Source organism: Pan paniscus, chromosome 4 (assembly GCF_029289425.2).
Source record: "Pan paniscus chromosome 4, NHGRI_mPanPan1-v2.0_pri, whole genome shotgun sequence".
Lineage (NCBI taxonomy): Eukaryota > Metazoa > Chordata > Mammalia > Primates > Hominidae > Pan > Pan paniscus.
In genome coordinates, this window is record NC_073253.2 from 107,433,835 (window position 1) to 107,452,042 (window position 18,208).

General features: G+C 37.3%; 1 protein-coding gene across 1 annotated transcript in view; it reads right to left on the reverse strand.

Annotated features, from left to right (window-relative positions):
- Positions 1-18,208, reverse strand: part of EPB41L4A (erythrocyte membrane protein band 4.1 like 4A) — a 259,857-nt gene that overhangs the window by 13,721 nt on the left and 227,928 nt on the right. The window contains exon 19 of the mRNA XM_003826742.8: positions 7,719-7,838. Within this exon, the coding sequence (XP_003826790.1) occupies positions 7,719-7,838 (120 nt within the window). The remainder of the gene's footprint in view (positions 1-7,718; positions 7,839-18,208) is intronic.

Consider the following 18,208-nt stretch of genomic DNA (forward strand, 5'->3'; position numbering starts at 1 on the left):
AATAAAGGACAGAGCTCAGTTTGAGCTATATGAAGTAATCCATCATCCTTAAGAGTTACAACATTTGTATTCAGTTGTCCACCTGACATTTCCATTAACTGCCTACTTGGCATCTCAAACCTAACAAAGAGAAATCTTGATTCTTTCCCCCCAAAACATTCCTGGCCCATACCTTCCCATCTCAGTAAAACATGATGCTACCCAATCAGTGGATCTGCTCAGAAACTCAATGTCATCCATAATACTGCTCATACTACAAATCTGTCAGCTTTACTTCCAAAATGTATATTCATCTACTCTTCATTTCACCACCACTATCTTTTCTGAGCTAAAACCATCTCACGTGGACCACTGCAAGTTTTCTAATTGCTTTCCTGCTTCCTTTCTTCCTCTTTCTCAATGTGCTTTTTACCCACCAGAGCAACTTTTTTTTTTTTTTTTTTTTTTTTTTTTTTGAGATGGAGTTTCGCTCCTGTTGCCCAGGCTGAAGAGCAATGGCGCGATCTCGGCTTACTGCAACCTCCGCGTCCCAGCTTCAAGCAATTCTCCTGACCCAGCCTCCCAAGTAGCTGGGATTACAGGCACCCACCACCACACCCAGCTAATTTTTGTATTTTTAGTAGAGACGAGGTTTTACCACGTTGGCCAGGCTTGTCTTGAACTCCTGAACTCAGGTGATCGGCCTGCCTTGGCCTCCCAAAGTGCTGGGATTACAGGCATGAGCCACCGTCCCCGGCCAGCAACTTCTAAATGAACTACTATCCACACAAATATATATAAATATAAATATATATATATATATATAATTTTTTTTTCTACTTTAACTGCACTTTGGCCGTATCAGCTGAGAAATCCGACACAGGTCCTACTGGACTAGAATCAAGGTGTTGGCATGGCTGCATTCCTTTCTGGAGACTCAAGGGAAAATGCATTTTCTTGTGTTTTCCAACTTCTGGAGCTGCCCACATTTATTCATTCAAGGCCTTTTCCTCTATTTTCAAAGCCAGCAACAGCAGGTTGAGTCCGTTTCAAACTGAAACACTCTTCCTCTTCTGTCACCTCTTCCACTTTTAAGAAACTTATGATTACTTTGGGCCTACTTGGATAATCCAGGATAATATCTCTGGGTGAGGGTCAACTGATTAACAACAGCCTTAATTCCATCTGCAATCTTAACTCCTCTCTGCCATCTAGGGTCACGTATTCACACATTATGGAGATTAAGCCATGGACATATTTCAGGGGTCATTATTCTTCCCACCACAGTAACTAAGGTTTTTCCTCCTCGTAATTTCTTTATATAAAAACTCACTGTTTAAGCAAAGATACATTAACATTTTAATACAAGGCTTCTAACAGGCAAAAATAAAATATATGACAATAGCACAAAGCACAAGTGGAGCTATATTTTTCCAACGTTTCTAAATTTTAAATGTTACAATATTAATCTTAGGGTGTGATAAGGAACCACACTGATAAGAATCACACTTACAGAGAGAAAGCAATAAATAAAAAAATAATAAAAGTATAGGTAAGATATCAGTAGAGAAAATAAAATGGAGTATCAAAAAATATTCAATTCACACAAAATAAAGTAGGAAGGGAGCAACAAACCAACAAAAAACAGGCATAATAAACCAGAAAAAAGAACAAGATGGCAGACTTATATTCCAAAATACAAATAATTATGTTAACTGCTAGCAGGCTAAACATTGAACTTAAAAGACAGGGATTGTCAGGCTAGAATTAAAAAAAAACAAAACAAAAAGACCAACTGTACACTGTTTACAAGAGGTGGACTTTAAATATAAAGACATAACAAGGCTTAAAGTAACAGATTAAAAGGATATACCATGCAAACAGTAAACATGAAGAAGGTATGGTAGAATTTACATGTGTGCATGTGTAGTGGACACAGAGAAAGGAGTACTGCCAGAATAAAGGGTCATCAGTTCATCAGGAAGGAAAAAACCATATATATGCATACCCCTAACACCAGAGCTTCAAAATAACTTGAAGTAAAAACCGACAGAATTAAAGGAAAAAACAGACAAATTCACAATCACTGTTGGAGATTTTAACATCCCTCTCTCAATGACTACTTGAAAAGTAGATGAAGAAATTTAAAAAAGACACAATCTGAACACTATCAACTAACTGCATCTATTCGACACCCAGTAACTGAGACTTCTCATTCTTCTTGAGTCCACAGATTATTCATCATTAAAAACCATATGCTAGGCCTTAAAACAAGTCTCAATAAATTTCAAGGGATTAAAACCGTTCAGAATTTTTTTTTAACCACAATGGAATTAAATTAGAATAATAAGATTTGTAGAAAATCCTGAAATATTTGGAAATTAAACACACAACTAAAAATGCCAGCATCAAAAAAATGACAAGATAAATTAAAAATTATTTTGAACTGTATGATAATAAAAACAATGTCAAAAACATGTGAGATATAGTTAAAGCATGGCTGAAAGGGAAATTTATAAATTTATGCTTATATTGGAAAAGTAGAAAGGTTTAAAATAAATGTTATCCTAAGAAGATGAAAAAAGAAGAGCAGGTAAAAGACAAAATAAAAAGAATAAAAAGTAAAGTCAATGAAACAGACAACAGATAGCAAAGAAAAAGCAACAAAATCTAAAATTGGTTCTCTGAAAAAAAATAAATTAAAAAAAAATGAAGAGAAAACACAAATCACCAACATCAGGAATTAAAGTGGTGATATCACAACAGATTTCACAGATATTAAAAGCATATGAAGAATTATAAGCAAATTTTTGCTGAAAGATTTGACAACTTAGATAAAAATGAAATTATTTTAAAAGCATAAATTATCAAAACTTACACATAAGTATAAAATATGAATATCTCAATATCTGTCAAAGAAATTGAATTTGTAATTTAAAACCTTCCACAAAGAAAATTCCAGGCAGAGATTGTTTCACTGGTGAATTCTATATTTAAGGAAGAAAAAAATGCTTTTATATTAACTCATTCAGAAAACAGAGGAAGAAGGAATATTTCTCAAATTATTTTAAATGACCAATATAATATTTTTACCAAAAACCTGACATTACAGGAAAATTACAGATCAATTTTTCACAAAAACAAAGAAAAAAATCTTAACAAGGTAATGCCAAATAGAATCCAGCTACATACAAAAAGGAAAATACAACATGACCACAAGGGGCTTATGCTAGGAATGCAAGGATGTGTCATTCAAAATTGAATCCATTTAATTCCTCCACGAACACAATAAACCCATATAACAATTATCTCAACAGATGCAGAAAAAGTTTATAACAAAACTCAAGACCCATTCATGATCAAAACTCTTCACTAACTCTTAGCAAACTGGAAATAGAAGGGATCTTCCTAAACTGTGCAGCTAGCATCATATATAATGTGACATATTGAATGCTCTCCCTTTATGAAAAAGAGCAGCCAAGGATGTCTGCTTTCTTACCACTTGTATTCAACATTGTAACTCAACACTGTACTACATGATCTAGCCAGTGTAAGGGAAGGAACAGAAATAAAAGAAAGACTAGAAATCAAGGAAAACTGTTCACAAATATGATTGTAACCATAGAAAATCCTAAGAAACTTCCCCCCCCGCAAAAGCTTCTAGAGCTAGTAAGTGAATTTAACAAGGCTTATGGGGTGGCAGGATGTAGCATCAGTATTTTTAAAAATCCTTTGTTCTTCTATATACTAAAAAACAACTGAAAAATAAATTTTCTGAAATATAACAAAATAAATTACTCCGTACTGAGAACTATAAAACATTGCTGCAAGAAGATAAAAACAAATGGATGAATAAGATATTTATTTTCTCAAAATTGATCTATACATTCAACATATTCCTAGTCAAAAGTCTTTGGCAGAAGGCAGTAAAAACTGACAAGTTGATTCAAAAATTTACACAGAAATGCAAAGCTCCTAATAAAATAGCTAAAACAATCTTGCATAAAGGGGGAGAGGGAAAGCCAAAGTTGGAGAATTTACACTGCTTTATTCAAGTCTTACTATAAAGCTACAGTAACCGAGACAACATGATGGCTTAGGGATAGACAAATAGATCAATGAAACAAAATTGGCCCACATGTGAGCAGTCAATTCATTTTCAACAAAGGCCACAAGGCATTTCAATGAAAAGTCTTTTCAAAAATGGTGGTGGAACTGGATAGACTACAGGAAAAACACCTCTCAATCTCTACTCATCCATATACAACAACTAATTCTAAATGGAACACAAACCTAAGTATAAAAGCAAAATCGATAAAGCTGCTAGAAAAAGATATAAGACTATCTTTGTGACCATGAGGTAGGCAAATACTCCTTAAGATTAAAAAAAAAAAAAGCCTTAACTAGAAATGAAAAAAACTGATACACTGGTCTTCATCAAAATTAAAAAGTCTGCTCATCAAAAAGCAATGTTAAGAACATGAAAATGCAAACCACAGCCTGGGAGAAAGTATTCATTCATAACGTGCATATCTGAAATTGAACTTTTATCCAGAATACATAAATAACCTACAAATGAATAAGAAAAAGGACAAACAACCCAATTAAACTGGACAAAAAATTTTAACACTTTAAAAATGAAGATATATGAATAACCAATAAGCACAAAAAAATGTGGTTAATATCATTAGCCATGAAAGAAATGATCACTAAAACTACAATGGAATCTCTACTTCACGCCTAGTAGAATGGCGAAAATTAACGCAGCAACAAACTCAAATACTAACAAGAACTGGGGCAGAACAAGACCCTCTCATACCTTGTTAGTGGAGTATGAAATGACCCAACCTTTCTGGAAATCATTTTGGTAATTCCTTATAAAATTAAACATGTGGCCGGGCGTGGTGGCTCATGCCTGTAACCCCAGCACTTTGGGAGGCTGAGGCGGGTGGATCATGAGGTCAGCAGATCGAGACCATCCTGGCTAACACGGTGAAACCCCGTCTCTACTAAATATATAAAAAATTAGCCGGGCGTGGTGGCGGGCGCCTCTTGTCCCAGCTATTCGGGAGGCTGAGACAGCAGAATGGCGTGGAACCTGGGAGGCGGAGCTTGCAGTGAGCCGAGACTGGCCACTGCACTCCAGCCTGGGCGACAGAGTGAGACTCTGTCTCAAAAAAATAAAATAAAATAAACACACAAATTCCCTCTAATCCAGCAATTCTACTCCTAGGTATTTGCCCAAGCAAAAGAAAACAAATTCCACACACATACTTGTAGAGAATGTCTATAACACAATGGCAAAAACTGGAAACAATTCAACTGTCCATCAAGAAGAGAATGAATAAAAATATTGCAGTATATACAAAAATTTAAATGACCACTGATACCATGGATGAAGCTCAAAAACATGTTGAGTGAAAGAAGCAATATTTTAAAGGAGTATATATTGTGTTATTACATTTATATGAAGTTCAACAAGAGAGAAAAACTAATCATAGATATCAGAACAGTGGACCAGGCGCAGTGGTGCACACCTGTAATCTCAGTACTTTGGGAGGCTGAGCCTGGTGGATCACTGGAGGTCAGGAGTTTGAGACCAGCCTGGCCAACATGGTGAAACCCCATCTCTACTGAAAATAGAAAAATTAGTTGGGTGTTATGGCAGGTGCCTGTAATCCCAGCTACTCAGGAGGCTGAGGCAGGAGAATGGCTTGAACCCGGGAGGCAGAGGTTGCAGTGAGCCAGGATTGGGCCACTGTACTCCAGCCTGGGTGACAGAGAAAAAAAAAAAAGAAAAAGAAATCAGAACAGTGGTTGGTTGTGGGGGTGGGCACTGACTAGAAGGAGCATGAAGGAACTTTCCGGTTAATGGAAATATTCTATATCCTGACTGGCAGGATGGATAGATTATGGATACATTTGTCAAAATTCATTAAACTGTACATATAAGATGAGAGGATCTGACTGTATGTAAATTTCACCTCAAATTGCCTCAATTTTAAAGGCTGTTAAATGAACCTCCGACCACTTGACTAAAAAATTATTAAATTCCCAGGCCCACTACAAATAATTACTCCATAATATAACTGAATTATAGTAATAACAATTTTAAATTATTCTATTTCCCAATTTTTATTTACAAATGAATGGTTCCATTTATTTACTATTGCCTCCAGGAATGTTTTTTGACTTCTTCAAAACTTATATATAGGATTTTTTCTAATTTTATTTTACTTTCCCCTTTTTAAATAAATTAAATGTACTACTGGCATTTAATTGAACTCAGAATGCTTTAGAAATAGTTAGAAAAACTGAATGCTGTTTTAAGATTTAATATCAAGTTGCCAAACCTTGTGTATAACAAGTCCTTCATAGAAAACTATTCCACATGGAAAGGTAAAAATATGGTGGCAAAAGATTTACCCGTGACTACGCTGTATCTAATCTTGGGTTCTGCACCTTTTGGGTGAAGTTCTTCAGTGAGGTCTGATTCTTTCATATCTAAACTTCCTTTTTTTTTTAAATGGAGTTGGGGGAAGGTGCTATCACAACAAAGGAAATTTTCATTAACTTCAGCTTTAAATTGACTACTAGTTTAATTAGGTTGCTAAAAAAAAATTACAGAGTAATTAATACATCTGTAAGGGTATACATGGTGTAGTGACTATTTGCAGGTTTTCTATTACAAAAGAAAGTCATCACTCATAATGATGCATTACTGATAAAATACACACATATACACGGGGTTAATTTCTAATTGAAAGGTAAACATCTAAGACTGAGAAGTGTCCCTTAGTGACCCACAGTACAAAGGGTCCTGGTGTGAACCCCCCGGTACACTCCGGAGTTCTTTCCTAATCTCTTTTAACCTGATGTGGCACTCACAGCTGTCCTCTTGTCACCCTCCTGCCTGGCTCCCTCAGAGCTCCCTACCTACCTACCCAGTCTCTACCTCCACTACCCAACATCCTTTCATTTCCTTATCATACACGACTGGACTTAATCCCTTCTCCTGTGAGTAATCAACATCAGACATCTAACCACCCACGATCACAAAAGGATCTGTACTTAGTCTTGGCTCACTTTAAAAAGGTGAGCCATGGTTTGGCAAGTGGAGTGGGAGTGAGGCGTCTAAATCTTGATAATGTATAGATTTAAAACACACACGAACAGAAACTTTACCAGCTCAAAGACAATTAATTTGGGGGACTGGCAATCACACCATTATGGTGTAATTGTGCTCACACATGGCGTTGCCTAGCAACAGGAGGAGCAGGCAAATTCCAACACTGAGGTGTAATGAATCACTCACTGACTACTGTTCACAAATTGTATTTTGATGGGAAGATATTTACATCTGGTTCAGTCTGGAACAAGACTTCAGAGAATTGTGCAGACTCAAACTGAGAAGCAGCAGGTATTTCACCAACAGCCTAGCTCTACAACAAAGGAGACTATTCCTATTTATTCAGGTGAATGTATACTTTGGTTAAAAACAACACAAAACAAAAATATGGCTTTGAGGGCCTTGTTTTCATGACATTTTGTTTTGACTGTGCTTCAACTTCTATGGCTTCAAACATGGTTAATAAATGTCACAAATATTAGAAGGTAAATATGCCAAATAAACAATGAAATAATCCTAGTTGAACTAAAACACTTTAGAAGACCTGAATATCCACATGCTACTTCAAATTCAGTGTTTTTGAATCAAGGTATAAAAAGAGTCCACATACGAACGAGATCTGTGTCTGGATCGCCTGTTGTTGGGGTCGGCTTGGTTTTTTTCCTTTTGTCTCCTTAATACAGCTTCCCACTGAGGCGCTGAATCAACCATATCATTCTCCTGCCGTATTCTGAAAGGAAAGCCATGCATCTGAAGTTAACATCTACATGGATGGCGCGTTTTAGGTTCATCCTAAACTTGCTTTTAAATGTTATTTAAGCAGCAGAAATTTTATTATGATCATTTATAGCTAAAGATGCATATTAACTGAATTAATATATCCATATGTAGGTAAGTATATATAAACACTCAGAAGTAAATAATACTCATGATATATGTAAACACGTTATTTGCAGACTTCTGATTTTAATTTTCTAGGAAAAAGACATGTATCAAAAACTTATTTTAAACATTTCTAAGTTTCGACTAAAGAAACTTTGGTGTCTGCTATAGAGCCAATCTTAACCGATGCTACAAAATCATTATTTTAAATGTGCTAGTCATAATAGTAATAAATAGTTTTACTTTGAAATACTCTTAAAAAGTCAAGCTAATTGTCAAAGTTTTCATTAAAAATAGGTGCCAAATATAATTCCCATTTTTTAAGAGAGAAATCTAGAAGTACAAAAAGTTAAATATGGTGGCATAATGCATTAGCTGAATAAGACACACCATTCCCATCATGGCTGCTCACATGTTTAAGATGGAATGACAGTTGGATGCTGGATGTGGGCAGGGAAGGAATGAAAATGAGGAAAAGAGAAAGGTGGGAAAGACTTGGAAGCACAGGCACTTGACATGTAAGATCACAAGACAGTGTTACCAAATCCTCTCATTTTTTAAAAAAAAGATAATCCCCAAATCTGGATTCTTAAAGTGAACTCTTCTAATTTTTAAGTCTTGCAACCAATTCTAAAGCATGATATAGACTTAACAAAACCCATGGACCACACTCAACCTGCAGAAATTTTGGACTTCCGAGGTATCAAGTCTTTCAAATAATGAGGTGCACTATTAGGGGGAGAGAAGAAGTACTTAATTTATGTGAAATACTGTCTTGAATGCACCACAATGATGCTGTGAAGCCTTTTTTTTTTTTTTTTTTTTTTGGCAAAACTGAACAACTGTTATTTGAATATTTAACTTCTAATTTATGTAAGCTCTTCAGAAAACTGCTCCAGAGTGTTCATCTCCCAGGGTACAGAGAGCAGCATGGAATTGCCAGGCACTCACCCCAGTACTGCAACTGCATGAGCATAACTGCTTCGAGACAAAAGTAAAAAGAACAGGCAGGCTTGGAGGCATTTCCTTCTCTGAACAGATGTCTTTTGGTTCCTCTGTTATTGCACTTAGTATAGACTGTGGGCTGGATATCTGGATTTGCTTGCAGGTGCAAATCAGTGGATGGGTGACAAATATTCATTTCACATATAACTTAGACATAATGTAAAGCAAATTCAAGTTGAAAAGAACAGCACTTTGTGAGGAAGAAACTGTTTAAATCTCTCTAGATTAAAGAAGAATTGTGCTAAGTAGAAAACCATCTGTAACATACTCCAAGCCTTTGAAGTGTATGTATTTCCTCACTAAAGTTTTCATTTTTAATAGGCTATTATTTGAAGATTAACAGGATACTGTCATGGTATTTTTCGCAGATCAAAGAGCATAATTCTTTCTCTCATTGCATGTACAGAGTAAATTTAAATTGAACATATACCGCTATGGACCTTAATATTAGAAATATCTGAAGAAAACTATGAGAAGGTATACTACTTGAGGTCATAATTATTAATCATTCTTTGAAACAAACACTCCCATTTGAAAATGGCATGTTGGTACCTGTGTGTGCTGTAAACACACACACATTTTTGTAGCCAGAACCTACATCTAAAAGCCATTCTGTGTTCATGTGACAGTCAGAAACCCACAAGGCTTGCTGGCAGGGGAGCAGTCCTGGACACCCCCAGGACTGAGGGGTCAGGGTTAGGAAGAGACAATCACGGGGAAGGTGCTGCGTTGGCAAGGTGGCATCTCCCTTCCTACAGGAACCCACACCTGGATTGCTGGGCCCAGGATTGGACACAAAACTCAGGTCTCCTAACTCCTAACCCTGGAGTCTTTTAGGATGCAGCTTTCATTCTGAACCAAATCACTGTCCAGTTGATAGGCAGAACTAAATTTTACAATGTGAAATATTTGTGTCAGGAAGTCGGGGATCTAAATATTTTTGAGAGGTCAAACCTGCTAACAAAGCTGAGGCCTAATTTGGGCAAACACATACTTTTCCTAGAGTAATAGACACTGAAAAGGAAGCACAGTTACTGTATGTTCATTCTCATCTATTGTGGAATTCAGCTGGCTACCCTCATACTCAGACTTCACTCTGATGATAAAAAATTAAAACTCCTGAGACATAAGCATGCGTATTTCCTGTATCCTGCTATAATAGTAATAAGGACCAAATCAGAAAGAATTCAAGATTATACATGCACCTTTACCTTTTTTTCTAACTGAAAAGTCTAAAGTGAGGGCAGTGAAACCCTGTCAGTTAATATCCTTGTGATCCACATGTTTCAAAGACAGATGCCCTCTACTGGCGATGCTGTTTCATAAATATTCTAACAAGATGCATTAAAAATGTAAGAGCCTTTGGAGAGTCACAACAGAAGCACATTTTCCTGAGTAATGGGTAGTGTGGCGGCCTTGGCCTGTAATGAAGTTTGAAGTTACATCCTTACAAAAGACCTCTGGTTAATGGTGCCTCATTACAAGAATGAAAGTGTCATTTCTTCCACTGCTGAACCGCTCCAAAAAACACAGGTGCTACTTGGAAAGAAAAAAATCCTAGCCCTAGAAGCAAGAATATTGTAGCACTTTGTCCTTAAGAGGCAGGAGTAACTATTTTGTTTATGCATGAGTGAATAAAGAAATCTTTAAATGAAAAAGATATGTTTACTGTGATAATTCTGACTTTTTAAGTCTCATTTATTCTCAGGTATGGGGGATCCAAATAGTTTTTTGCTCCTTTCCTGCTCTATTTTAATCTCGATGTATAGATTTACATCATGAAGAATAAAATACCACAAACATTGTTTTCACATAGTACCTTTTAAAAAGTCAAAATGTGCTCTTACATCATAGTCATCAAAGTCTCAAAAAGGAAAAAGAGTCCATTGTCATTTATGTTGTGGATCTATTAATTTTCAAATGTTGCATCTAAAGGTGAACCTCAATAAACTAACAAACATTTATTTCCAGTACTAATTGATCCAATAAGTCTACATTTATCCTATTTTGTCAATTTCTCCATCTGTAACTATGGAGGGTCAACAACTGTGGTAGGAAGTATATCATAACAAGGTTTTTGTTTTTCAGTTAATGTATAAGGGAGAGGGTTGCTTTAGAATACAGCAAATTCTAACCATGTTTCAGAACAGAATTCTAATGTATTTCTTCCATCTCTTACCAAACTTCAACATTCTACTTTTCCAGACTATCCATACAATTTAATTTTAACTGGATTCGACATTTAATTAAGGTCTGCAAAGGTTTTGAAGATGAAATGCCATATAATCATTTGATAACAATGAAGAAAATGACTATTCCTAGCCTCTTCTTTCCTGTCTTACCAATTACAGTCCTGCCTCTTTTGCAAAATTCTTCACATTACCAAATGAATTCTTACACAAATCCCCGAGTTTTATTGTGTCCTCTCCCTTTAGCAGTTTTGCTCCTAACAGAACCTTCCTTTACATAAGTTCTTAATTCACTTCTAATTCACTGAGATAAACACCGTGCTTAATGCTGAATCTAAGAAGTCTTTCAGAGAGAATGTAAAATGAAGCTTCAAGATGATACAAGCCATAAACATTGCTCCTGAGTTTTCTCCATTCCCAGCTCTGCCATTATCTGACTCAGAGACCTTGGACAAACTGCTTATCTTTTTTGGTCAAGTCTCAGGTTGTTCATATATAAAATTATGGCAAAGATCCTTTCTAGCTTTAAAACTTGATGTTTCTCTATTTGTATTTTATTTCCAAACCAGACAGACACACTGAAAGAAACTTACACTCTTCAACTATAGCATAACATTCCAGACAATTGCTTCACATGGCCCCTCCATTGCCAAAATTAAATCTGCAGGTCCCAACTGATTGTGAACTTGTGTTTCTCATCAACTGTACTCATTTTTTTTGGATCACCTGCTATAAAGCAATCTTTTTTTTTTTCTAGTTTTTCTTCCCTAGGGAAATTTATGTTGGTTCCAGGCATGTGTCGACATACTCCCTTAAGACCAGCAAGCAAAAAGTTCATTTGCTTTTCCCATTGTCTCTACCATCAATAAATTATTCTTATTTGCTCTTAAAGGTACTTCTGTCTCTTCCACTTATTCCTTATGCGCCCACTACTACAATGGGCTACCTCTGGCGCAATTTCCCTTTCAAACTCTCCTGTTTTCATGAATTTCTAACCTATTTTGCCCTCACTCAGTAATGTAACAGCATTCCTCAGTTGCTGCGGCTTTGTCCTTCCACAGTCATCTCTGCCAACCTTGATTATACTCTGGAAGCCCTAAATCAACCATATCCAATGTCTAAATCTTGATATATCCTATTAAAGTAGAAATCAGAAACCCTTGCATCTGCAGTACGGTGAACACTGTTTCCACTAGCTTTGTATGATCTCTTCTCTCCGTACCCAAAATTTTTACCTCGTTTGCAGCCCCTAAATCAGGGGCAGGACAGTAGGCAGTTCCTGGCAAGGAAGCGGTTACCTATTTTCAAGCAACACGGAAGAAATGCCCATCAGTTTAAGTTTGCTAACATCCCAAATATATTTTTTCCCTAGGGTACAGGGACAATAAAGTTCTTCTTTGCCACTCCCAAAACAAAATCCTACCAAAATTGTGATCTTCTAGATTTGCCCTAGTCAGATATATTGTCCCTCTTACAGTGCCAAATTTCTCACACAGAAATGTGCTTCCTCATTTTAGAAAAACAATATAAAAGACCTTATGGAACATAATTAAAATATTTACATCTGTCTTAATCTACTATTTAGATACTATAGACATCTGGTAGACCCTAAAAGACATCTAAAAGACCCCAATGTTGTTAGGGAGAAACTAGCAACATTCATGCCAGAACAAATTCATGTTAGAAAACACTGACTTATTTTTTGTTCAAGGGAGCTGGTCCCCATTTTACAGATCCTGCAGGAACTTCAGAAAATACTGAGCAGTGCTGGATGTTATCAATTTAACAGAACTTGCCTGTGCAGGGCACTTTCTTCTTTTCAAAGCACATCTATTATCTCGGGAACTTCACAAACCTCTAGTGAGGTCGGCAGGTCAGGTATTATTCCACTTTGCATGCGAGAAATGAAGATTCACAGGATAAAGTAACCAGCTCAAAGCCACAGAATTCTTCAAAGTGGGTTCAATTTCATAGTACAGGCTCCCAGATTTGCATGTACATATATATGTACACAAACATGCAGCCTGACACTGACGTACATGACTCATGTTTATGATGCAAACATCCTAGAATAAAATTAGGGAAACGTTCAAATAGTCCCCTGTTGTCAATTTCCTCTAGTTCTACTATTACCCTAAGCTGCTCTCGTTTCTCTGTTTTAATACTTGGTAGGCTCCCAAGTTATCTCTACTTTTATGCTGATGGAAAAAAACGCACCAGACTATCTCATGTCACCCACTCCTCCACATCTCCCACTTCCAAAATTCTAAGAGCCTAGAAACACATCAAAGGTAATGAATGACTGAGTAATTCAAAGATTCTCCTCAGTGAATGCTCAAAGGACTGCTGATTTTCATCAATAGCACAAAGGATATTTTGTAGAACCTTTTCCTTGAATGTCAAGGATATTTTATTAAGCTTAAGACATATCCAGGTAAAGCTAGTTCATCAAAGGTTTCACTCTCATAAGTCCACTTGCGAGGTCCTCCTTCATCCTACACCCTGGGCAAGTCCAGCACATGGCCCATGGTCTCAAACCTACAGCAATAAGCGAGCTGCTGGCCCTTCTGATCTCAGGGACGAGATTCAAAATTCTAACTAATAGAATCTAATATTCATGTAGATTAACTTTATAGTGCCTTGTACTAGGTAGGTTCCCAACTTCAAGAATTCAATAGAATCAACTGTTTCACAAATTAGTATAGCAAAGTAATCTCTAAAGAAAGTTTAGGCATTTTAGTTTTTAATCCTACCAGTGAATTGAAACACCAATTTCATTTCCCAGTAACAATGTAATCCTTCACTATTTAGATCATAAAACTTTGTAAGTTTTAAGGGGGGGGTGTTACATAAACACCCCCTTATGAGTCTGGTAAAAACTACAGACCCTATCTTTAGAAAACTACGCACTTGACGCCCACATACAATTTTACATACAATTTCATGGGGTTATGAAACCCCCAGCACCTACCCATGAATCAGAAGTTAAGAATCCTGGTGTAAAAATAACCAAAGGTATAAAGTTAGGAAAGGTGGGAAAATGAAACATAGGACCAAAAGAAAAGTTGGAAGAGGATGGAGGAGAGGACAGGAGATGCCACAGCAGTGAGTAACTCTGGAAGTGGGTATAGGACTACGTGGCTCTGTACTTCAAAGTGCTCTCACTTCTTACATTTCATTTGATCTTTACAGTAACTCATTCAACAAAATGGATCAGTTGTTATAGCATACCTCCCCCCCACTCCCTGCCAACTTTAAAGAGAAAAAAACTAATACTTGAATTGGTTATACAAGTTGCCCAAGGTCAAATATCAGCACACAGCAGAACCAAGACCCAGTCCCAAGTCCTCAGGTTATTCTGTGTCATACCATTGGCTCCTAGGGAGAGAGGGAATTCAAAGGAAACAGAAGAAAGAAAAAAGACTGGAAAGGAAGCCCAGGAAACAGAAAGGAACTGGGTGAGAATAATATGATATAAAAAGTGAAAAGTGAAGCAAGAGAATGGAGAGGGAGATGAGGATATAGTAGAGAAACTAAAAGGAGAAATAAGAACTTTCTGTCATCTTAAATATTATTAAAAAAAACTGTGCCTCCAACTTCTATCTGGTTATAAAAAGAGAGTGAAAAATTATCATCTCAAATCTCAAAACCTAGAAAGCTGTAGGATACCCAACCGGATTATGAGAACAGTAAAGAAAGAATAAAGTGGAAAGGGGTAAGGGAAAACATAAACGATGTCCCAAATAAAGAAGCAGGGTGAATTGCTCTGGTGTTCTAGGAAACACGGTAGGATGAAGCCCTACAGTTAGGGCACAATTAACACAAGGGCCCTTACACACGGAGCCTTGTTAGCTCTGGACCCAAAGGGGACAGACAGATGGGGTGGTTATTTACAGTTACATTTTCCTAAAATTGAAACTAAACAACAATCTTTGCTTCTAACATTAGCCTTCCAGAGCTGGTGTGGATTATTATTTTTAAAAATTTAATGGTTGTCAAAAGCCTGTTTTGGGTAAAGTTGATTCATAAACGTTGTTTTATTAACCTTTCTTTCTCTTCACACAAAATGAGAAATGTTTAAATGGTTATCCATGGAAACAGTAAAGCAGCTTATGCTCCAATGGGTCGACTTCGTGGAAAAAAGAAAACAATATTTCCATGGAGTGGCCTCATGCCTAACAGAAAAGACCTCATTTATGTTTAAAAAAAAAAAAAATCCTGCAAGAAGGAGTAGCAGAGGGAGCAACATCCCAAAGACCACATGCAACTTCCAGAAAGTAAAAGTGACTCTGTCCGGAGTTCCAATGGACACATCACAGGCTCCAAAAGAGGTTCTAAAAAGCAAATTTGCCCGGTAGTTGTCCCTCTCCATAGGCTACAGTTTCCTAGAGACAGGAAAGCAGGGTGCATCGGGGTGCAGGCTTTTCTTGGAAAGTAACGAAGCAACCTGGGGCTGAGTTTAGAGACCTTATGGGCAAGAGGTAGAACATCAGCATGTACAAGATTCTGTTTGCCCCATTATAGGGTTACCAGAGTGCTGTAGTAAAAGCACAAAGGACAGTGCTGAGAACTGGCTGGATCACACTGTCCGCCAAGAAAAGGAAGGACGAATGAGGCTGAAGAGACTGCAGGGCTGCAGATGAAATATCCAGACCTATGCATCCTCATGTGGGATGAGTGGGTTCCGGCAAAATTTAAGAGGCTAATGATGGGATGGAGGGGTTGGCAGCAGCACAGCGTAGTAGGTAAGTGGCACCAAGAGACACACAGCACAATGAGTTTCCACCCTCTTTCTCTGTACAGTCACCTGTTGTGCCAGAATTTGCAGTGGTGGGGATCAGAACTGAAAGCTATATTTCTTCTTCCTCTGCCCACTTTTTGCTATGCTACTGACAGGCAGACTTTATACCACATCTTCTACAGCCATAGGCAACTTAGGTATTCCTAGAGCAATATTTCTATACGTAGCATAAATGATTGTGAAGGCCTGTTGGATTTTTTGCATGAAATGTGTTGGAATGTGTTTTGAAAGCTATTTCTCATTACTAGCCTTACAAAGTGCATTAAACATTCAGAATCACCGTTATTCTAAAATATACTTTTTACACAGTACAAAGAAAGCCAGTCTAATCTGTCCAGGAAAAAGGGGGAAGAAACTCTTAAGGGAGAAAATACCTACAAGAAATATTAAAGCCAGTGCAACCAGATCAGGATGAGCAATTTAATTATTTGATGGCAACCTTTCACTAGCGTTTCATTTTCAGTAGCGAATGGTACTGTGAGCAATTTTGGCTCCCCCAAAAATGTTTTTAAATGGGCCACCTTCTGAACAGTTGAGAACAGAACACTTATGGGCACAATTTAGAATATATTAGGTAAAACAGAAACAGACTTAAAATACTGGCTTGATCAATAAAAAGTGTTAAATAAGAAAATAAGTGGGTATTTTTGCTTTGTTTTGTGCTGTTTGTGCAGAAATACTGAATTTTTTTATCAGAAAGAGGGTACTTAAGAAGGAGCTACCTCCCACATATGGGTTTTCAAAGAAGAAACTGAAATCATTTCTTTGAGAAAGGTGTCGTAACACATTGAGATCTCCCATCTGTCTAGTGTAATTCCAGCCTCAGAAGGCTCCACATAGAATGCTTTCCTAAAAAAATGTCCACTCTTACAATGCTGTCTGGGCTATTATTACACAGGCTTTGTAGTTAGAGGATCACTGATTCAATTTGTGCCAAGCGCAAGGGTTCTAAGCATTAAAGAAAGACCTTGGAGATTATCCAATCCAACTTCCTCATTTTTCTTTCTTTCTTTCTTTCTTTCTTTTTTTTTTTTTTTCTATATGAGATGAAGTTTCTCTCTTGTTGCCCAGGCTGGAGTGCAATAGCACAGTCTCGGCTCACTGCAACCTTCACCTCCCGGGTTCAAGCGATTCTCCTGCCTCTGCCTCCTGAGTAGCTGGGATTACAGGCATGTGCCACCACGCCCAGCTAATTTTGTATTTTTAGTAGAGATGGGGTTTCTCCATGTTGGTCAGGCTGGTCTCGAACTCCCAACCTCAGGTGATCTGCCTGCCTTGGCCTCCCAAAGTGCTGGGATTACAGGCGTGAGCCACTGCACCTGGCCTTCCTCATGTTTCAGAAGAGAAAAAAATTACCCAGAAAAGTAAAGCAACCAAGCCAGAGGTCCACATTAGGTGAAAACAGGTTTCTCAACAGTGGCACTACTGATATGTTTTTGTACTAGGTACTTATTTGTTGCCAGGTCCTGTCCTGTGCATCGTACGATGTTTAGCAGCATCCCTGGCCAGTTGCAATCCCCCTACCCAATTGTCACAATAAAAAATGACTCTGGACATTGCCACATGTCCTTGGGGAGAAGGCAGGGAGGACAAAACTCCCCCAGTTGAGAACCACTGGGTTAACAACTGGCATGACTGGCAACCAAATCCCTCTGACTCCCAAGGTGCTCTTTTCATTAATGACACAAATACTTCTTGTTTTCGAGTGCATATTTTGGAACCAGGGATAACTGATTAATGCATTAAGCCACCACTAATACTGACTACATGTCAAATGATGTGATTAAAAATATCTTAAAAATCTATCTTACATATATGGAATGTCAGGCACACACAGATGAGTAAATGCACATATTATTAGCATATATATATACATAAGCCTGAAACCACAGAATCTAAGAAACAATGAGTTATTTTTGGTTGGGTAAAATATAGTAATGCCATTGAAAAGATAGTTCAGGGAGAAATCTATCTACGAATGGTAAACTTTCTTACCAGCCTTAGAGAAATTCACTACACATTGTAGCTATATACAGAATCATCTTTTAAAACACACACACACACACACACACACACACACACACACACACACACACAAGAAGGGACCTCATTGTCAAGTTGTTTAATCATCTTATTGTGAAGATAAGAAAACTCCACTCAAAGAGCTAAAGTTTCCTAAACTAAGTGCTTCAAAATAGTGCCAGATTGCTTCTCAGACTCAGA